This window comes from Taudactylus pleione, unplaced genomic scaffold, assembly GCF_031769625.1.
Source record: "Taudactylus pleione unplaced genomic scaffold, aTauple2 ptg000156l, whole genome shotgun sequence".
NCBI lineage: Eukaryota > Metazoa > Chordata > Amphibia > Anura > Myobatrachidae > Taudactylus > Taudactylus pleione.
The window spans coordinates 11472424-11496324 of NW_028284558.1; the positions used below are offsets into that span (position 1 = coordinate 11472424).

General features: G+C 44.3%; 1 protein-coding gene across 1 annotated transcript in view; it reads right to left on the reverse strand.

Moving 5' to 3' along the window:
• The window catches only part of STK39 (serine/threonine kinase 39), a 451027-nt gene that overhangs the window by 232689 nt on the left and 194437 nt on the right, over window positions 1-23901 (reverse strand). Inside the window, exons 13-14 of the mRNA XM_088474896.1 lie at window positions 16766-16825; window positions 13314-13381 (exon numbers count right to left, since the gene is read on the reverse strand). Coding sequence (XP_088331022.1) covers window positions 13314-13381; window positions 16766-16825 — 128 coding nt within the window. The remainder of the gene's footprint in view (window positions 1-13313; window positions 13382-16765; window positions 16826-23901) is intronic.

The window sequence follows — 23901 nt, forward strand, 5'->3', positions numbered from 1 at the left end:
ACTTTTGTTCACTCTAGATAGTTCTCCATATAAGGCAAATATATCAATCCAAAAATAACCCGGAATGATATAATACAGTATAGATAATAATAATAATAGAGTTTATTTTGTGAAAATTATTACCAATACATCATTATGCATTAACTAATTAATATCATAATGGTTATGGACTAAATACACAACCATAACTAATAATCTCCTAAATATCTTGCAAAAATCAATATATCAATAAAAATGTATAATAGTCTCAAATTTGTGGAGGATAGAGCAATCCTAGCTATTACCAATGAATGCTACATACTCTCAAAAAGACCTGGAATGTATAAAAAATATATATAGATGGATATGGCAATACTATAGGAGGTATTTACTCTATAAAGTTCAGGCCTATATGTTTTTTAACCAGATACATGTCAAATGGGTAGATATATTTCTAACACAAAATAATCAAAAAAAATAATAATTTGTCCAGATATCAGAAGCCATTCAGCTCTATGCTTTCGTTAAGTCCTTGTGGGAACAGTCAGTGACAAACGCAGGATTCTAGAGGGGGGTTTCCTGCCTGAGTTTAGAGCGAGTGTGCCCAGTCCATGAAGAGGGCATAATTAGCACTTAAAATGTATTGTGTGTCATAATTCCAACAGAGTATGCAATTAAATGTGGCAGTAGGGCCATCCTGCCTGAGCTGAATGTTCTAATTTCAGATGTGGGCATCATTCCAGAGCATTGTAGCAAGTCCGGGAGTCTGGGGGAGCAGCAGAAGAACCTAGCACTGCCCCGGACATATATGTACATATTGGTCTTCTTATCCACTGGATAGTGTATTTTATACAGTATTAATAATTATCCCTATTGATGGTCTATAGCAGTGCATCCCTAACAGTGCATGTTTTCCTGACCTCCTAGTTGATACACAGGTGTATTTATTACTGTCTGACACATGTTAAAAGATCCCCAGGTGATGCTAATTATTTCATTTGTGATACTGAGAAGAACATGCAGCACTAGTAAAATTCTATTATATTACTATTTCTATTATGGCCATGGTGTGGGCTGGGGAGGGGAGTTTCCAGGCAACCGGAACCCCCCCCCCCTGCGTTTGCCTATGACAGTGTTCCCAAAGCAAAGATCCAGTAAGCTTCCCTTTTACAAAGCATACCGTATCTATCACCTCCTCTATTGGTAGGTGCTATATGTTCGATACCAGTTACTGTTAGAACTTTATCATCTCCATCATGATTATTCCATACATGTCTAGAGAGGCTATGTGTCATAACGCCTTTAGGAACATTCCTTCTGTGTTCCAGAAATCGAGTATTTAGACTTCGTGTTGTGCGGCCCACATACTGTATGCCGCATACACATGTTATTACATAAATCACATAATTAGATAGACAATTTATGAGATGTTCAATATTGTATTCCTGATTCATGGAATAGGAGAGAAAGGACTGTTTCTTGTGGCTGATATAGTTACAAGTAATACATTTATTCTTGCCACATTTATAGTCACCCTTTATTCTTGTTGGTAACCAGCTGGTGCTGGATTGTACCAATTTGGTATCATCAATATTCATATTCCTTATATCAGTTCTTTTGGTATTTTGGAAGAAGCTTGGTGCTAACTTATCCCTTAGGTTACTTGTTTTCCTGAATACAACTTTGGCCTTGGATTCAAGATACGGTGTCAGAACCCTATCTAGTTTAAGTAGAGGATAGTTTTTGTTTATGATCTTATGGATCTTATCACTACAAATATTATATTCCGTCACAAAGGGCAAAATTAGACTATCACTGTCCCTTTCTATTCCATCCTTTCTTTTAGTCTGCAGAAGATTCTCTCTGTCGATAAGGTCGACCTCCTCTTTAGCCCTTTTAAGTAGGGCTTCCGGATAGCCCTGCTCTAAAAATGCTATTGTTAATTCTTCTGCCTGTTTATGATAGATGATGTTTTCTGAACAGTTTCTCTTGATTCTAATGTATTGTCCCTTGGGTATATTTTCTTTCCACCTAGTGTGGTGGCAACTTGAGTAATTTAGATACACACAGTTTCCTAAATTACTGGTTCTCTAACACTTTGTAAGAACGAGCGGGCTCGAGATTGATGAACGGCTGAGCCAATTCTGGGAGTTCATACAAAAGATATCACCAGCCGCCGCTAGAACTAGAACACCTGTGAGAGCAAGGTCCGGGACCTGTATGCATAACTGACGGATCAGTATACCATAAGCCGGCCGGCGGTAATGTATTATTACTGAGACTAAAATATATCAATCAGTCTCTATTATCCTCCCCTTTCTGTGCACACGGACAGTGTTGCTGTTTCAAATAGGACTGTGAGTCCTTACGAGTGAACTCGTGCATAAGTGACTTTTTACAATTCACTATACAAGTGTTCTTATCTACCCGGTATCTACTGGCATATCAGCACTAAAAGTTTATTCCTAAGTGATACAGTTTGTGACTCCGCACTAAAATACAAACGGGGACCACTCTTGGTCACATGGAGCAAGAACTATACTAGACCTATAACCTGTTTGTGTGAAGGAGTATTCATATTGATATTGATTATGCCTTTGGAGGCTGATACTGATAGTGGAATTACAGCATAATAGTGCTGCATTTAACACAGGACAACAGAGACACCTTCTGCAGGGGTGTATCTGTTGCGACCTCTGCATAACCATCATAGAACCAGCTTATGTATTTTTATTTTGTTTTGTGTGTGTTTTTTACATATTTTTATTCATTCCTTGTCTTTTTATGCCATACAATAAATTGTTTATATAGCGCTCCTTGTCTGGATTCAGTCATAAGCCTTAGAATATCATTTAGATTATTAATATATACCCATTTAGCGATGCTTATCCAGGTCTATACAATAAATAAATAAATAAATGGTACACATACCCAGATAGTATTTCTGAGATGGGGATCTGGGGATCATTCAGGACGCTCGCAAGCGGGTCGATGTTACCCCAATGCGCATGCGCACGACGGAGGGAGCTCCGTCGTGCGCATGCGCGAGACCCGGACAGCGACAGCCAAGCTGTTGCTCCGGGTCTCGCACCAAAGGGGGCGTGCTGTCGATGGTGACTGACAGCACGCCCCCTTTGGTGGGCGTGCCGGGGGCGTGGCTGCCAGAAGGAGGCGTTCCCATGGTCCGGCCCCACTGATAGAGCCAAAATCACTCCAGGGCTTGCCTCACCAAGACCCTTTTTGGGCGCTCGCATATGCTGTGGGTGGTCACCCACAGCTATGCGAGCGGCCAGGAGGCCGCTCCATTTTCAGGTAGGAGGGCACTGATTCAGAGCATCCGGCTCTGAATCAGGCCCTCTGTGTGCTTAATATTTGCTGGTGCTGTTCCAACAGCCCAGGTAACCCATTCCATATCTGGTGGCAATACCCTATACTACAGCCCTTTTGAAAATAGGTGCTTAACCTTTCTGATAAAATTCAAGGAAATCGGTCCCTACGGACCCTATGTCATGGTTATTTCATCTATCATCCAGACCTATCTCGAAATATAAGAAATCCCTGTTGTACCATCTGAATAATGCTGCTAAATCAGTAATCCTGGTATGGTGGCGTTCCTCCTTTCCTCCATCAGTAAAGGACCGATTTAATTAAATAGATTTCTATATAGAAATGGATGATATATTGACTTCCGCAGATGGGGGGTGGGGGGGGTGTTTTGAGTCCTTCTGAGATACCTGGTTGCACTGGATGGACTTCAAAGGCTCTGCGGCCTTCAAAAACATCCTTTTCTCCACCTCCCCCTGACCAAAATTGCGGGAGAGTGTGGCCCCCAGCTGTTGATTATTGTACCTCTATTACAGCACTGCTTTCAACCTATTTACTTTTATATTGGTTCTGGTTGTCACTAATATATATTATCTGATTCACAGTGACTTTACTCTTTTTTCTTGTTCTTTTTCCTCTCTTTTTCTAATCTTTCATTTTCATTTTTATTACGGTATCTCCCGGAGAGGAGAAACATAAAGTCAGCAGGAATGAATTAGGCCCTGTATTATCAACAATACACCACATCAATGTGAACATCAATCTAAAGATAGATCTTTAAATCTGCACTACCAACTAGTGATTTTACTATGGTACACCTCCTCTCATCCTGAGCCCAAGGGGCTGCTCCGTGCAGCTGCTTATTCCAGGACTGCTCTGTTCCAGCCCCAAAATAAATCCGGGGACAGTGTGAACCGCAAGTTGGGATTAGTCCTCTCGCTCCCCACCTTCAACAACATTTAAAGTTGTTCCTAACTGTCACTTTACATGCGTTGTTTGAAAAATGACAGTTAGGGGCTGATTGGTTGGTACTTTATCTCTCTCAAAGGCTTAGTACATCTATCCCTATGGGTAGATGTACTCAGGAGAAGTGCATCTTAAAAAAATTAGCAGATTATTCAGTATCACAGTCACTTTGTTTTATAGGCCTATTCATTACGGATTGCTATTGTGATCGCAGCTCCGTAATCACAGCCAGATCCACTGTGAAAATATACTAATGTTTGCAATCGCAATGCCGTCGCAGCCTAACATAAGGACACTCACATCCCCTTACACACATCCGTAATACTTAGCAAAATAGCAAAACCATCGGTAACACTGAGTACCATCGGTCCCTCACACAGATTTACAGCAGCCCTGACCTTACTTAGAAATTGCTAACTTCATTGCACGTAGTGAGTATTCAAGCTGCATATGCCATCACAATGACTAACTTATGCATGCCCATGCAACGGCGTTTAAATGCACCGACACGGTATGCAGTCGGGATGTCGATGGTCTAAATGACGACCATCTGCATCCCGACTGTCTAATCCCGGCAAGTGTCTAATGACAGGTGTCCAAATCCTGACGCCTGTCATTAGACCTACGCCGGGAGCCCTTCGATCGGTAAGCCGGGCCCCTGGAGCGGAACGCCCCGGGGGGGTTGGGTGGGGGATGTTAGGTTAGGGGCTTCCGGGGGGGACTTAGGGTTAGGCACCCCCTGGGATGTTAGGGTTAGGCTAGAGGAAGGGGGGTAGGGTTAGGCACCCACCCATGAGACTTAGGGTTAGGTTGCGGGGAAGAGTGGTTAGGTTTAGACACTTAGAGGGGGGTTAGGGTTAGGCACTTGGGGGGGTTAGGCACCCCTAAGGGAGGGTTAGGGGGGGACGCTAGGTTAGTACATAGAAAAAATACTCACCTGTCGGGATCTTCACTGCCAGGCTTCCGCTGTCGGGATTTGAACCGCCAGGGGTAAATCATACTGATTCCACTGACACGCCTGCATTTCGCCGACCTCCCCCCTGTCACCACCCCCAAATGGTCACTTCCTGTCAATCACTCCGCGATGGCTCTGTGTAGTCAAAACGCAACAATCGTTCGACTGCGTGCGTAATCGCAGCTACGATCGGTAATGATGAATCAGGACGTATGTACGCTGGTATCAACATGAATGAGAGCAAGGACAAAACTTTCATTTTTTTTCAGCAAATAGGAGCTATGAAGGTGATCTATAACTTGTAATTCCAATAAAGTTAAAGGTCTTTCAGTTCTCAACTACACATAATAACACCTTGTCTGTCACTCATTTCCCAATTTGTTTAATAGATTTTCAGGTTCAAACAAGGAAGCCAATATCAGGATTAGGACACGGACTACATAATGCTGTATAGTATTAGTATTGCACACTAGAATAGTTCTAAACTTGATTTGGCAGTCAGAATTTTTTGAAAATGTTTCAGTAGATGTTTTAACAAATGTGCCATGTGGTGGCATACGTATATACTAAAACAACAAAATGTGCCATATGGTGGCATACGTATATACTAAAACAATTGGCATTTACAGAAAGCTATTTTAACCCCCAATTTTTCCAGCTGTACTTCTTGAAAATCAAATAATTGACTTCATAGTAATTATAATTACTAGGGAATTCTGTTGGCTTGCCTATGTACTTATCTCTAAGCACCGGAAGTTGTGTTATAGAACTAGAAATAATTAATGGATTTTAATTAAATGTCCACAGAACTCTTGCAGTTGGGACCTAGCTGATATGTCTAGCCCTGTATCAGATCCTTCTTTCCTCTGGTATTCAGAAATGATTACACAGGCTAACCCACGCAGGGGACCCTCAGTGAAACTCTAGTAATGGTACGGGGACTTAAGACAGACAGTTGAGTCTAAGAGGTAAATATAGTTTAATATAGCATAAAGTGAGACAGCCGCAGTACTGACTCTTAAATGGCAAAAACAGAGATCAAAGTTTAAAACTAGAGCTATGGTGCCTAATAATTTTTGTTAATCTACTGTATGTTAAATTATTATGTAATTTCTCTGGGTAACAAAGCTAAAAAGTATTTGAAATATACACTATGTTCTTCATTTAGAGTGTGGCTTATTTAGTAATTTAGTAGCTTAAATATACTCATTGACTTTCTCAACATGCATGCCATAATGAGCCTCTAATGTGTATCTAGAATGGATGTGTGTGTTTTTTAGTGTTACAACCCCTTACAATTTGAGATGAAGAGTTGGCATATGTACAGTAAGGCATGCTTGCCAAACCTCCCAATTTTAGCGGGAGGCTCCAGATTTTTAATTGCTGCATTTGCGATCCCAGGTCTGCAACCGAGGTCGCAGGCTGGGATCGCCATCGCAACCAGCTTACTCAGGCTGACTGGCTTGCGACGCTCTTTATCTAACAAAAATAATTATTCATATCTTATAATACTTTAAACAATGTTAGCAGATAAATGTATAAGAACTGCTCCAACTTTTACTTAATAGTATTTTCAGCCATAAATACAGGCTGCCCATGGGGACATAGCAAGCAGATTGGGACATACTGTAGATATCAGGGCTTTGAGATGTGAATACCGAAAGCTAATAGGTAATGTGGTTCAGAAGACGTGTCTGTGTTAACTTCTAGTCTGAGCAGCATAGGAGGAGCGCACAGCAGCAGAGAAGCCAGGCTATCACAATTAAAGGTAAGCTTTATTGAGGCAATGACAGAGCTATAGATTGGGATGGCAGTGAGAGAGCTGTAGCTGTAAAGGGGGTCAATGGGAGAATTTTGTATTAGTGGAGGCAGTGATAGCTGTGGAGGGGGCAATGAGAGATCTGTGGAGGGAGCAGTGAGATATCTATGAACTGTAGTGAGAGCTGTGGAGGATGCACTGGAAGATCTATGGACTGGAGGGGGTAGTGAAAGCGTTGTGGAGGAGTCAATGGGAGAGACAGCTGTGGAGGGAGCAATGAGAGATCTGTAGACTGGAGGGAGCAGTGAGATATCTATGAACTGCTGAGAAAAGTGGGAGCTGTGGAGGAGGCATTGAAAGATCTATGAACTAGAGGGAGCACATTTGGCTTTTCAGCACTTGGGACTCTTTTGTTCCCCTTTTGGGAGTCATTAGTAATAACTATAAACGTTCTTTTGTACACCTTTCATCTGTCTTAATGCTTGTCTCTGGGGGAGAATACTTGTCTTTCTAATGTAGTGTGACATAAGGAAGTTGCAAAAGTGCTGTCACAGTGAGAACATCCTACTACCAGGTAACACTGAGCCTGCAATAATCCAACACACTTTTACATCTATAATTCATTTGTTCAGGGTAACACATTTGTATTTTATTACACTGTATAGAAAATGCCACATAAGCATTTACTAATGACACTATCATGATACTATTATTTCTTATGTGTATGATATTTTATTACATTATATTATATACAAATAGAGTAATGCAACTGTTTCATTTACTACTTGCACAGTGAATTTGCATCTCTATGCTGCCATGGGATGTAAATAAACACAATTACACACCTTACAAGGAAAAACTGCTATGATTGAACCTTTCACAAATACAACATTGATTTTTTAATTTCTTGAATTTGTATTTGGAATAAACATGTTAAATCTACATAAGATGCACATTTAAAAAATATAATTTCCATTCCATAAAAAGCAGGAATTTTATAAGCTGGGTATTATGCCATCACAGCACATTAAGCAACAACCTTACTATGACTGCACTTCTCAAGATCACAGTAAAGTCAGATCTGATCATATGCACAGGAGTCTATTGCCTATAACCAGTGAACTGAGATGAAATGTCCTCCACACTCCATAACGATCCCTATAAGTCCCCACAGTTTGCCTTTGTGGATGCACTGATGAGGACATCGTTCTAAAGCTCAGCTCATATTAGACAGCCACAATGTTCTTTTAAAAGGCGTTTGTCATTTCCCAGATGTCGCTGATCAAATCTCCAAGTGAAAAATGTTCTAAACATGCATCTTGTAAAACAGCCATACTTTATTCCTGTCAGAGACTGACTGCTCGAGTGTGACAGAAACTCATTAGAAATCTCTTACTGTGATCCCACAAAAAGGAGGAAAACCCATAATGAAGTATTCAGTAAGCCTACAGCCACATTCATGTATGACGGCAATTAATCCTGACAATAAGTCATTGGAGAGTATTAATCCTAGTCACACCAAGATATTCAATAAGGTTAAAAAATACATGTATTGTCCTATTGCTTTAGATTACAAGCAAGAGAAATAGGACAGAGTTGGTGCCTTTTTTTTTTTAAACAATAACTTCACAGCGGTCTCTTCACTCCTCTATCGGGACTCCTGCACATGCGTGTGCGGCGGACAATGCCGGGGAGGAGCCCTCTCCTGGTCCTTTTTGTGAAATGTAGCCCGTAGGTTACTATAGGATAATGCCATCTGGAGATGGCGTTACATATCGGGGCCAAACTCCGGAATGTTTCACAGTAGGGTAACAGAGCTTTCATGCGTCCTGGGCTGGCCCCACACCCTTTGTGCATCACTTCATGAATTTGTGCATAGGGTACAGGGCCACCTAGCACCTGGAAGTGCTGCAGTACACAGAGCGCCTAGAAGACCCTCCGTGCAGCTGTATACATGGCAGGGTGCCTGCCTGTAGTGTGCAAATGACGCTACGGGCGGCAGTGCCATAGAGTTACTGGCGAGAGGGTGTTGTTCTAGCACCATGCTAGCCAGAAGCAAGGGCCCTGGGGCAGTAACAGTGCTGCTTGCAGAACCCTGCGCTTTGTGCAGCGCCACTGGTCGTACACCCTTAGTTACGGCCCTGATGCTTCGCATTCTAGATCTTGGTAAATCTGACATCTATGGGGGCTGCGACTGCTCTCTGTAATGGAGGGACCGAAGCAGATTCAGGGGATACTTAATATTTGTGGATAGCCTGTGAAAAATTTCTGTTTTGGGGAATATTCTGCAAATATTATTTGATAAATAGGCCTCTATATACCAGCACTAAGCTGCTGTCATTTGTTTACAGCAGATGAAGGAAGGGCACAGGGGGGCCTTGTACACAGGCTCGCACGTTTTAAATGACTCTGCTAACGTGAGACAATGGACCATAGCTAAATCTGTTACTGACCATCCAGTAAGTGCTATATTTATCATATAAACTTAGGATGCATAAGCTTAGGCTAGCATGTATCAGAGGCAGAATACAGTGGTTTAATGTTTTAATTTTTAACTATAAACCTTTAGCCAAAAGTCTACCTGCAATGTACAGTAGAAGTCCGAAGGTTAGAGAATGAGAAGGAAACACCTAAAAAAGGATTATTGATCCTTTAAAGAATGCTCCCAGTATACTCATAGGTATCTGTGGATGGTATAGTGCAGGGGTGGGGAACCTTTTTTCTGCCGAGGGCCATTTTGATATATACAACATTATTCGCGGGCCCGGTGCAGGCCACACCCCATCCGTGTGATGTCACATGGTGATGGGGCCACAGTCGCCAGTGATTCCAGCAATGCCTGGAGCATCCTGAGGATGCTCCGGGGAGCTGAAAGGGCAGCGGTGTGACCGACTTAAGCGTCCTAAGGACACTGCTGCCGGCACTACTGCATAGATTCTGCCTAGAACAGCACCTTGCTAGCCAGATGAGGTTAGCATAAAAAAGCTCAGAGGGCCAGATCAAATGATTCCTAGAGCCTAATATGGCCCCCGGGCCTGAGGTTCCCCATCCCTGGTATAGTGGCTGTATAGATGGACCATGGACACCAAATGTGCTACTCCAGGGATTGCCAGAAAATATGATCTGCCACTGTATAGTACATAACATAATATTTATTAGGCCAATTAGACAATAAAATGTAAAACAACATTTAATATACACATTTTTAATAAAAAAATTATATGCACTTATATGGTGGCACCACAGAAGACATGTTTTTATATTTTCATGTCCTATATCCCAAAAGGTATTCTCCAAGATTGCCTCTGTCCAATAACTTGCAGTATGTGTCTGCTTTACCCCTCTTCTTAGTACAAACATAATGGCAGAACGAAGATACTATTCCAGTATGATGCCTTGATACCCAAATATCAAAGCAACATGCAAGTCATGGAGAGTCCGCAGTCCTAATGGACGGAAAAACCCCTCTTGCGTCATTTGGTTTGCGTTTTAAAAACAGCAACGTGATCAGTGTTCAGGTATTTGGTGAATATCTATAAGGATTGCCTGCACAAGGTGGGTTCCCACCTCCAAAATCAGCAGAATATAATGAAGTGCCGCATCGACTTGATTAGTTTGCGTTTTAAGTATTTTTGAAATTTAACATCTAAAAGATGACCGTAACTAGGGGCGAGCGGTGACACTACATAGAGCACAGGGCCCTGTGGGCACCGTCTCTGCCCCACGGCACCTGCATGTGGCTTATAGGGTTCCTGTAATGGCACCCTGCAGCGACAGTACCCACAGGGCCCTGTGCTACTGCAGAGCTGCCAAGAGCATCAAAAAGACATTCCAGACAGGCACCTTGTAGACTACTGAGCTGCCCAGAGCCTCCTTAGGAGGCTCTGGGTAGGGCTCCTCTTCCTAGAGCTGGTGGCCCCACCCTCTAGGCATGTTATGACATCACGGGGCGCACAGCTGCTGTCCTGTTACAGCACTGATCAAAAATATGGTCCAAATACGTATAATTAGGTAGTTGCATAACTTTTGCATACCAAATAGCAAAGAATAGGAGCAAAAGAAAGGGGATTTAATTTTGGTAATTAATGCCACGATCGTCTGGCACTGTAGATCATGATCAAATGTTTGGCCACTTCTGATCTACTTCACATCAGTGGTCTGTCCTGTTTTCATTATAGATGTTTGTGTGTGCCACAGTATGGTCCTAACCTCAAAATTAATGTATAATACAACTTCATTTTATGCAGCATGGACGTATGCAGCCATCACACATTTTAATAATATGTATTAATTGTGGCTACATAGTTAGCCTTTATAGAGTCTTTATTTTTTGTTCGTATTTATATTATTATTATTATTATTATTACTATTAATATTTTTTTTATTACTAAGCACATATTTGTACATTATCAAAAATCAAAAACTAATTATAGTCAAGGGACGCTGTAAATTAGGGACACTGTTACTGAGACTTTAAACTAATATGCAACCACTAAATTAACAATTATATAATATATATTAAGTGAATAAAACCAATATTATGTTGAATGGTCATTAAGTATCACTTTTAATTCTTGCAACAAAGATTTGTCCTAATCTACCATCATACATTTCTTTCCCTTTTATGAGTTTTTATTACTATCTTGAATGGTTGGCCACTGTAACAGACTGCCATACGCTATTCATTTTAAAGACAATTAGTTTACATGGTGAGCTGTGCTCTGTGCATAGAACATATACTTACATAATAAATAAGAGAGATTTATGTTACTTTGCTCATTTGACCAGTTTCCTTGTGTGTTCCCACCCTGCCAAATCATAATCCAATCTATTTGCATAAGATTTCACTCAGCTGAAAGACACCACATGATTTCTGCTGGAGCATAGGTGGGGTAGAGCTGGCACATGAACCCCGCAGTCTGCTTACTCGGCTTTGACCCTGACTATTTGGTTTCAATCAGATAACACACACTCATCAGTCAGAAGCCTGTTCATCATTAGGAAGGTCGGTTACTGTACTGAACACAGCACAAACAAGATTCTTACACTTTACATTCATTCCCCCAAGTTTCCGGGGAGAGAACTAATATTAGGTATTCCATTGTAATAGTAATTTTAAAATGTTGCACAGTGAGCACAGTAAGAGGCCTATGCATCAAATAATATTCACTGCAGGCACTCCATTACAGCAGAAGCTGACCCCATAGTTTCTATGGGTGCTGCTAGGCTGTCGGATTTACCAAGCTCTGGAACGGTGCTAGCTGCTGTAGCCTGTAGGCATACACATACACATACACTTAACAGAAATTACTGGGAGAGCGTTAGTAGAGATTCCCCTCCTTCCTGGATTGGCGGCTGCACATTCTTGGTCAGCAAACCACACATTTTTAGTAGCGCAGAGGGGCCCCTGCAGGAGAAGTGAAGTGATTGCAGTAGTGATCGCTTGTCACATCCTTTCTAGTTGTCAACATCATTTTCTCCCCAGTTTAGCAAGTCCACTGCCTTGGTGTCATCCTTGCCTCTGCTTCCAGCTTAACTCGTTACATTCAGGCCCTGATTCAGAGCCGGACGCTCTGACAGAGTGCTCGCTCTGAATCAGGGCCGTCCCTCCTTCATTTTGGAGCGGCCTCCTGGCCGCTCGCATAGCTGCGGATTACCACCCACAGCTATAGCGAGCGGCCAAAATGATGGTCGCGATGGTCAAGACCATCGCGACCATCGGGCTTGTGACGAGACCCTTGTAGTAGGGCCAAAAGCACTCCCACTGACATCACTAGTGATGTCAGTGGGGCCGGCCCCAGACGGTAGGCGTTCCCATGGGAACGCCTCCGTCTGGGCAGCCACGCCCCCGGCATGCCCACCAAAGGGGGCGTGCTGTCAATCACCATCGACAGCACGCCCCCTTTGGTGTGAGACCCATAGCGACGGCTTGGCCGTCGTTATTCGGGTCTCGCGCATGCGCACGACGGAGCCGGCTCCGTCGTGCGCATGCGCACTTGGCCAACATCGATCCGCTTGCGAGCGCTCAGCGCTCGCGAGCGGGTCTGAATCAGGCCCAGAGTCCCTAAAATAAAATCCATATTCTTTGGTTTGAATGGAGGGAAAATACTGCCTGCTTTTGAATATAGCCCACAATTACTGGGCAGCTTATCTTCTACATTGCAGTCGGTCTGTATATTTTATATTTGCACCCAACAACCTGCCCAACCCTGTGGTGTAAAACAAGGTTTGACCAGGGTGCAAAACTCTACCTGCTTGCTGGATATATTCCTACATAACTGATAAAGCTCATACTGTAGAGTGAAGGACATAAAAACAAACATTTCTTACCTTAACCTTAGAACAAGATTAATAGCAGATGTAAGTCTATTTTCATGATGGCTTTCATTCGTTTGTGCCTAAAACAAAACCAAAAAAACAATAAAGAACAGATCACAGTTATGAGACTACTTAGCAAAATGATAATAATAATTAATCCCATGCATACATCATACACAATCATTTCCTGGTTGGTGATTCATCGCACTCTCTCTATTTTGTTCACTACCTGTACTTACAAGATTGACGCTTTCACGTCTATTTTATATTGGAGAAATCTAATTATGGAGCCGTAAATATATTGAGATGCACATGCCTCTGCACTAGCAGCATACAGCATACCCACCTCATGATCTTTCCTCCCTATCTTCCCCTTCTGTGTCACACCTGTCTGTCTGCCCTTCCCCTTTAGAATGTAAGCTCTCACGAGCAGGGACCTCTTCCCTCATGTGCTTCTCTTTACATTTTCTTCTACTATTTACTCCCCATAACGGCACCTAACACATGACTGCCAACTCCCGGCTGCTTATTGTGAGTGTTTAATCGCGATTGCAGCAATTTATATAAATCGTGTCCTTTTCCTGCAGTGTAATGTACTGTAAGTTACTTGTTTCTTGTTCACTTATTAGTTCTATGTACTATGTAAGGCTGCGGAACACTTGTGGTGCCATATAAATAAAGGATAATAATGATAATAATAATGTGCCTAGTTTAGTAAATGTCATCATCATCATCGGTGTGTACTTGCACCTGCCTTATCGCTGGTGCAAATATATGCCTCCTAACAGGCGTATATGTGCTTATTCACTTATCTGCATGTGCCACATTCTCTTACTGAATTATACCTACATGAAACCTACCCTTCCATCCTACCCAGAATGCCACTCCTGTAAAACTTGATAGGTGCGAAATGCGTGCAGGTCTGCATGGCATTTGTTCAAATATTCATCACACCCTTTGTGTATTGTATGTAGCTTCACACATAGCTGTACGGCATACAGCCATATCTTATTTGATAAAATATACTATTGTGATTTTTAAATACTGGCATGTATACCAGGAGTTTATAATTTTTTAAATATAAGTGTAAATTTTACGTTGGTGTATATATATTTTTCAAAATGTTAATTAGTGCCACCAGGTTTAAGGTCCAAGAGAGTGTTTCGGGATTTTTAATGATAATATACTCATTGAGTTTGGAATTAGGGCACGATTTAAAAGTGTAAGTATAGACAATGGTTTTATTCAGCTGGAAATTTTACAGAAGAAACCAAGGTGGGAAGTGGTAAATATGGGAAATTATTTACAAATAGGGAGGATAATGTGTAGAGATTAGCGGTTCGGTTGTGGCTCGGATTTTCTAGACAAGTTCGGATCTCAGAACGAGGCAAAACTTCACCTTTCACGGCCAAAGATAAAAAATGTTGTCAGTGAAAGATGATGTTTTGCCTCATTCTGAGATTTGAGCCAAAACCCGAACTGCTCATCTCTTATAACAAGGACTCTCACCATTCTGAAATCTCTTACCAAACAAATGAAAATGTTTTAAAAGAATAGAATTGTAAAATAAATGAATACCCAGTTTAATTAATGAGATTTATTTGTCTGGGGGGTGGTAGGGCAGAGTAGCATAGTGGGAATGATGGAGCAGTGGACATAGAGGGGTGAGACCAGGTCCCTTTACTAGTAGATAAGATATTTAGAATATGATGTTTAGCTCATCAAGAAGTTGGGTCTCAAGATTTTTCAAAAGTCCCTGTTGTAATAGAAGTGTGTGTGTCACCGCCAGAGGGTTGCACCACCATTTAACACATTTTATCCCTCTCATCTCTGTAACATATTTTGTTATCCCAAGCTCTTTCCATTTGTCCCTCAAACCTCTGAAATACATTTCTTACCCCCTAATCTTTATCACCTATTATTTGCAAGATAATTACCTGTGCGGTGTTGAGGAAGAGTTGGCTCTAATTATGTTTCAATTGCAAGACTAAACTCTGCAGAACAATAACAATCTGACAGCAAGTTCAGCTCATTCATTCTGATTTGCTGCCAGACTGTGAGACCTCGTTTACAAATGGCCAGGTCTTGCTGCAGGGTTAGGGACTGGGAGTCACTCACACCTACACCCACAGTGAGACCCAAAGCAATGCAGGACAGAACAGAGACTGTAAAAAATGTCTTTACAAGCCCGATGAAGCCAATGGGAGAGGGCTTTGCATTTGTGTTCTAGGCTAGCACAAAGGTAAGCAGCACATGGCTTCCCAGCTATTGTGGACTGCATATTGCATTGTGCTGTGAACACACCTGTGGCAATGCTAAAAAAATGTGCCACAGCGCCTTCTCTGTCATGTCTGTTTATTTGTGATCTTGGGAATGGCACAGCTAGAGGTCTTGGGGAATGGCACAGCTAGAGGTCTTAGGGAAGGGCACAGCTAGAGATCTTGGGGAAGGGCACAGTTAGAGGTCTTGGGGAAGGGCACAGCTAGAGATCTTGGGGAAGGACACGGCTAGTGGTCTTGGGGAATGGCACAGCTAGAGATATTGAGGAATGGCACGGCTTGTGGTCTTGGGGAGTGGCACAGCTAGAGGTCTTGGGGAATGGCACAGCTAGAGATATTGAGGAATGGCACGGCTTGTGGTCTTGGGGAGTGGCACAGCTAGAGGTCTTGGGGAATGCTACGGCTAGTGGTCTTGGGGAATGGCATGGCTAGTGGTCTTAGGCAGTGTCGGACTGGGGCATGAAGGGCCAACATGGGGGAATACAGTGGTAGAGGCCCATGCCTATAGAGTGTGACCAACCACCACAGAGGCTTGGCTAACCATTAGAAAGTGCATGGTCTGGGCCCCTTAATAAATATATATAGTAAATACTGATAAAACATGCATGATAATGTACCAGATTGATAACTACGATGCATAGTAGTGAATACACTATAATCCTTGAAATGCAGTATTATGTAACATATGCACAGTGTGGAACCAGAACCCTAGAGGAGGTAGTGGGCCCTCTGGCAGTGGGCACACCGGGCAAATCCCCTTTGCGATTCCAAACCTGGTCTTGGAGAATGTCGTGGCTAGTGGTCTTGGGGAATGGCATGGCTAGTGGTCTTGGGGAACGGCACGGCTAGTGTATGGCCTCTACAGTACATATTCAGTGGAGTTAGCCTTTAAATTTACAGTATTGTTGTAATTTGCTCACCAATTAATTGTTAAAACAGAGTTATATAGTTTGTAGTTAAAGCTAGTTTAATAACAAATGAAATGCAACCCCATGCAAAGCTTGCAAAAGACATACTTACATTTACCTGTAATATGCAACATTATACTTTCTTTTTCCTTTTAGCTTTATTTTTGCACTGCTGTGCTATTAACATGTATTTTTATACAAACTGAAATGCATACAACAGACAATGACGTCTTATTACATATTTGAAGGTCATGAAAGGATATATTTGGTTGCTTACCTGAGTATCTTGTACAGTCAGATTTTGCAATCGGGTTTGCATATTGCTATCTGTGGAAGTCTGGGTAAAAAGAATAAGAGAATATTTAATCCTGCTTATTAAACGTTTCAATGTAAGGCCAGATATGCTCTGGCATTGTGGTAGCTTTTTTTACGCTGGCATTGGTAATAAAATTTGTAGCCCCCCTTAGGTTTCCACAATGAGTTTATCCATGGTAAAGGCACTAGATGAGTGCCGATGACTAGAGTGCCAATGGAATGCTACTGACATTTAACAGCGGAAGTGGATATTGTGACACTGAAGGCAAAGTTTAAATTGTCATACCACTTTATATGTATTTAACTAACAATAAAGAAAAAATAGCATAATGCATGCAATAACCATCACATTTGTACAGTATATGCCGACTTTGTAGTTTTGTCAGTATTTCTGGAATTACCAGCTGCTTAACCTACCAAACTGTAATAATACTAAGGGTCATATTCATGAATATGCCCCACTTGCCTCTGATATTTTGGTATCCGATCCGCCGTCAGTTACGGTGTTGCATACCATATTACAGGAGCAATTCAAGATTACATCGGCGTGGGGATCGCTGCTTCAAAAAGCAGCTGACCCCGCTATCCCTAACACTGGCAGTTATGATGTTAATTATGAGCAGTGTAACTATACATTGCCAGGTCACACATGTGCACATAAAGCACCAGCATGAGCAGAGGGATCTAATCGGACACTGGGATTGTCCTCAAAACGCTAGAATTGTGGAGCATGTTTTAAAACAAGTAGTTGAATATCAGGCATACTACTCATCTTCTACTCAAAGCTTACTCATTATAGATCGGTGTGCCGTCTTCAGTATATGGCTGTAACTTTATTGGTTTGTACCAACCTTTATTAAGTTAACAACTTGTTCCTGAAACATGTCAAATAAAATTAATTGTGATCATAGTTTTAGCTCCAGTTTTCTTTTAAAATACACCCATAAGGCTGAGACTTCACATTTGCTGATTTTATCTATGGCATGTTTATTTTTTTAAATGTTTTATGTTCGTGATGTTAATTACCACCATATTTACTGATGAGCAGCAGCTGCAGGTGTCTGCAATAGCCAAAAACTGCACAAACAATTATGTTAAATTAAGGAGTGATGCACAGTCCATTGTAAATTAAAGACTAGAGCATATTTATGCAAAGCTATCTAATTGCAATTCCCTGTAAAAACCAGGAAAATGTTTGATATAATATTTGCATCACTGCTTCTACGTCTTAGGATGCTGATTACATCCATGTAAATGGCTTTTTAAATAACTGACCATTTTTAATATTCAGGCAAAGCAACAGAACCATTTCATACTTAGATGACTCAATTTCCATGTCCATGTTACATCTATTCAACACAATGGAGGCTTTAACAGTTGTAATTGCGTCTGTAATTTTTACACCAGCAGGATTCGGTATCTGTGCAATTTATCTGGCAATACAAATCTCTTCTAATGTATAATCATGCACTTTTCCATTTTCATCAGTAATTAAAAGTTTTAATGTCACATATTAATATACTCTCTACAGAATGACAAGTGTGGTTTTAAAGAAAATTGTTAACAGCCTGTTCTTGTTTAACAAAATTGCTATAAAGGTACATTTACATTTTATTATAACACATTTGAAAATTAGAGTATTGAAATGTAATTTGAGGAAAAATTATGATAGCTTATACTAATCTTCAACCACCTGAACCAGAGCAGGACTAAGGGGGGGTGAACCGTCCGAAGCTGCTCTGACCTAGCTCTGGCGCTAGAACATCCATCCAGGCAGCATTCTCTGCTTACTGCCTGGCCAGCTATCATAGGTGCAGAGGGTGCGGGATTTCATGCAGTGCCAGCCCATCTGCTGCCTCCACACAGCAACGCTGTGCACGAAGAGTTACTTACACAGCTACACTACAGTAGTAGCAGCTGTCTGGCTTGCAGGGACCACATCTCCTCCCAACATCACAGAGCAGAGACAGACCCAGCGGACTGGACCGGAAAGGAGACTGAACAGTGAACACAGACATCATTCTGAATGCAGCTGCACTGAAATGATGTCTGGACTCTGGAGAGTTGAGCACTCACCCTACACAGTAGTGAATGTTAAAGTCTGCAGCAGCTCAGGCTGAGGTAGAGCTCACTGTGACAGGGGGGCCCTGACACAGGTATATAATTATAATACCATATACACTGCCAAGAGAAGTGAAACCTCATATCCCTTTGTACAAAATGTTACATTTTTTTTTTTACTACTGCTTAAGCCCCTAAACACTGTAAGGCATCCTGTCACATGGAAGCAGTAACAAGTGGATGTGGGTACAGGGAATTGCTGTTTCCTTTATTCTTTACTAGCTAGAGGGAAAGTGTGCGCACTTTGAATGGGTACCCCTTCAAAATGTAGCTATGGGTCCCACAAAGTTAGTTATGCCCAGGAGAGGTTTAAGAGAGGAGGGGGCCATGTGCAGCCTCTTTGAGGGCCCCCTCCTCTCCGACAGCACAGTAGACCATGGCTTTGTGCCAGAGTCTATTGCGCACATTCAGGTCTACGGGAACATGGCGTCCTCACTATGTACACGGAGACTTCACTAGTGCTCATGCACAAATATCCGGGAAAATGACCATTGCACATTTTCCTGGTGATTTCTGTCTTCAGAGCCGGCCAACGCAGGAGTCCAGAGAGGTAAGTATAAAAAAATATGGGTGCAGGGTGTATTCACACATACAGTGGGCACAGACAGGGAGCGGTGCTAACAAGAGGGGGAGGGCCCCCCTGTCTTAAGTGCCCCGGGCCCCCTGAATGCTTAATCCGGCCCTGAACTGAACTAGTGAAGTAGAGGCGCTACTTTAGACACCTGTGGTATTACCAAGATGTGGACTGCCGGAACTTCTATTGTCCATGCATCAGGTGCATAGCTAGACCTATGGAGGGCCCACAGCAAAATTTCCATGGGGCCCCATAGGTCTAGCTACGCGCCTTCCCCAACTATTCACCTCCTGAGCCCAGTGTTCTATCTCTCCTCACTGATGTTGGGAGGAGGCGGGGCCGTGGTCAGGGATGTCCTACAAGGCTCAGCACAGCCACACCTCCTGCCATCATCAGTGAGGAGAGTCGTATCAGAGAAGGGATGGGGGACGGGGGAGTTCCGGACTTGCTGCTGTAGGAACTCACAGCACTGATAATCCCTGCAGCAAACTGCTTCCTAGTCACAGGCTGAAGTGTGCCTGTGACTAGGAAGCAGTGTAGAGGAGGGTTCAGAAGCCACCTCTCTCATTGTTTAATGCCACTGGGTGCAGGGGGAGGCAAGCCCCATAATAAACGCACTCACTGCACCGACGCTATTTATGCCCATGCCATGCACCATTGTTTAGAGACTTTCAGAGGGTTCCGTGTAATGTTTTAGCAGGATTGTATTTGATTGGATGAGCACTGCAGGTATCCAATATGGGCTACTATACATCTCACTATCTTGCACACTTTGACTTTCTATGTACAATAGCTAATAACAAGCGAAGACTGCCTAAGTTTGAGCGAAGATAAGGGAACTGTTTTTTTTGCTGATGGCTTTGATTGACAGGCTTGTTGGCTCAGGTGACTTGGTATGTCAGTGTGTTAGGAGGTTAGTTTTCAGCCTATTAGGGGTTCTTGTAGGAGTGGTTAGCTTAGGCTATATAGGTCAGGGCTCTGCCTGGGGTCAGCCTCTTACTGTTCTTAAATTCAATATGCCCCGTCCACGTCATTCTGCTCCCCCCCCCGCCGGCAGGCGGACTTTGCTCGCCCGCTTCGCTCTGCAGTGATATGCGGGCGGGTGGCCACCCCCCCGCCCCATCCCATGGTGTGCGCTTCCCCGACTCCGCAGGGCATAACCACCTCAGCGCTTACCTCGGCAAGCCAGCCTGCGACCCCCCTGGGTGGGGATTCCGTGGGACTCGGCGGCCTTGCTCCGGCCCCCTCCCCGTCCGGCGTCCAGCCGCCGGGGGATGCGTCGTGTGTGGCGGCGGTGGGTGACTCACCTCACCTGCCCGCCGCTTCTACTTCGTTGGCCGCGCCGGCGGGAGAACCTCCTCACGCGGCTCCCGCGGGTCGCGTGTCACCACTCCATCCTTCTGCTGCTCCGGCGGGTGTGCGGCTGTGCGCGCCTCCCGCCGGTCACTCTGCTAACTGGGAGGCGCCGCTTATTACAGTGGGGCTTCCAGCGGCGGGGTCCCCAATGGTTCAGGGCTCAAGCAGGAGCAGTGATGGTCCCGGCGCCCTTGCCTGTGCGGCGGGCCCGGCGGCCATTTCGCCTGCGGTGGCCGTTTTAGATACGGTGCTGACCTCACCTCCCAGACACCATGGGTTACTTCAGGGTGCGGGCCTTGGTTATGCAGCTGCTGCCCCTGGCGTGCGTTTCCGAATCCCGGTCCCCCTGGCCACTTCCCCTCCCCTGGGGTCTCTCAAGTATCATGGGTGCATAATGCAACCACTCAACCTCCCTATTTTTCATCGGCCCCAGTTTCTTCTATAGCTGGCCCTTCCTGGGGTCAAGCTGCATGGAGCTCTGGTTTTGACACCTTCTCCAGTCACTGCGGCACCTTCCACTTCTCAGCGTGTTCCCACCCCACCTGGGTCAAATCCGCCCTTGCCCCCTCTGTCTCCCCGCCCCCCTACGCCTCCAGCCCCGCTGCCTGAGATCTCGTTACCTGTGACTCACCATGTTCATGTAGTTTCAGGTACGGCTGCTGTAGGTGGTTCCGCGACAGAAGCTAGTACGGCTGTTATCGCTGATCGTCCCGAAGCAACCCCGGCTGTTCGGCCGGTGGCTTCTCCTCGTGCGGAAGTGGATGGCTCGGTTCCGGGTCCCTCAAAGGATGGTGAGTGTGATTTGTCTAATTCCTCGTGTTCTTTTTCCAGTTCCTCTTCTCATTCCTCTGGCTCTCCTGCGCGCCCGCGAAAAATTGCTAGGATGGTTGCGCGCCGCCTTGCTAGGAAAACGGATAATAGCAGCAAGAGGGTCGAGGCAGCAATGCCCGAGGAGCCTGAACCAGGCTCGGATGCCGTGCATTGTGCGAACACAGCAATTCTGCGCGGATTGCGAAAAAGCGTTCGGGAAAAGATCCGCAGGGGAAAATTTGTGGATTTTTTCTCCCTCACAGAAGAAACTAAGAAAGGTTTAGCGAAGGCAAAGAAACCTGGGGGATTGGGCGAGGAGGCTTTTAGCAATTTTAATGCCTGGTTGAAGGGTATGCTGGTGTTTGCGGCATGCTACCTCCACGCACGGGCGGACGAGCACGTCAATGTTCTGAAATATATTTTTTTGGTGCATGACATGTTCGTGCGTTCCAAGGGTGTGGCATGGCGTGAGTATGATGTTCAATTTCGCAGGAAGCACGAAGGTAGACGCGTCCTGCCATTTGGTGTGAAGGACGTTGAGGTATGGTTGGAGGTGTCGCAAAACCGTCGCCCCCCTTACGAGGGGTTTCAGCCACACAAGTCCTCGTCCTCTTTTAAGTCAGGTGCAACGGGTTCGGCGAGAGGCAAATGTTTTGCATTCAATGACTCCAGGTGCACCAGAGGCGCCTCGTGTCGCTTTCGTCACTCCTGCCGACTCTGCAGTGGTGATCACCCGGCCAAAGATTGTCGCCGGGCACCAGGAGTCAACTTATCCGACCCCCCCGAAGGAGCTAGGACCGCTAGCTAAGGCCAGATCCCCTATTTGCTTAGAGGCTCTTTCCCGTTGGTTAGGTTGGTACCCCTTGCGCGAGGAGGCTAAGTTCTTGTTAGAAGGTTTTGCAACAGGTTTTCGTTTACCCATTTCGGATCCAATATTTGTTTGCGCTCAGCGTAATTTGCGTTCAGCCTTAGATCATGCGGAAGTTTTGCACGCCAAAGTTCAGGCCGAGGTTCTGTTGGGGAGGATAGAAGGCCCTTTCCCTGTTCCCCCCTTGCGGAATCTCTGCATTTCCCCGGTAGGTGTCGTTCCCAAGAAGGCTCCAGGCAAGTTCCGCTTAATTCAGCACTTGTCCTACCCTCCGGGCACTTCTGTCAATGATGCCATACCCGCGTCAGCCTGCAGAGTGGTATATCAGTCATTCGACCAGGCTCTAGGCCTCGTTCGCCATTTTGGTCAGGGAGCGTTGATGGCGAAGCTCGACATTGAGTCGGCCTTTCGTCTGCTGCCGCTGCATCCGTAAGCTATGCGCTATATGGGATTTCATCTGCCCACTGGTTATTTTGTTGACAAATGTTTGCCCATGGGTTGTGCGGTTTCCTGTTCCTATTTTGAGAGTTTCAGCTCCTTTTGCACTGGTGCATCCAGGCCAGTACCGGTCGGGATGGGGTAGCGCATTATTTGGACGATTTTCTCTTTATGGGTCCAGGAGGGAGCGACGTCTGTGCAGACCTCCTCTTCTCCGCTCAAGCGCTTTTTCGGACTCTAGGAGTTCCAGTAGCATTGGATAAAACAGAGGGTCCCTGTACTTGTTTGTCGTATTTGGGTATCGAGATTGACACATTAGAAGGTTGTTGTCGACTTCCCCAAGACAAGGTGTTAAAATTACTGGATATGGTGGCGTGTTGTTTGTCCACTAATAAGGTGAAATTGCGCGCGGTTCAAGCGCTGTTAGGTTCCTTCAACTTTGCCTGCCGGGTGATCCCGATGGGCAGGGTTTTTTGCAGGAAACTTGAAAGGGCCACGGCGGGAGTACTCCCTCCTTATCACTACATTCGTCTGTCAGCTGAGATTAAAGATGATTTACGGGTTTGGGCCAGATTCCTGGTTCAGTTTAACGGCAAACGCATTTGGCCTTCGCCCCCTGTGGCCAACACGGTGTTGCAGCTCTTTACTGACGCAGCTGGGTCATCTGGCTTCGGGGCTTATTTTGATGGGGACTGGTGCGCCGCCCCGTGGCCTTTAGAATGGCGCAGCGAGGGCCTTACCAGCAACCTATTACTTTTGGAATTATTTCCAATAGTGGTCGCTGTCGAGCTTTGGCGAAATCGCTTGAGCAACCGGCACGTAAAATTTTGGTGTGACAATCTAGGTGTTGTACACGCCATTAACAACCAGAGAGCGGCCTCCCCTTTTGCTTTGCGCCTATTGCGTCATTTGCTGTTGCGTTGCCTGGAGT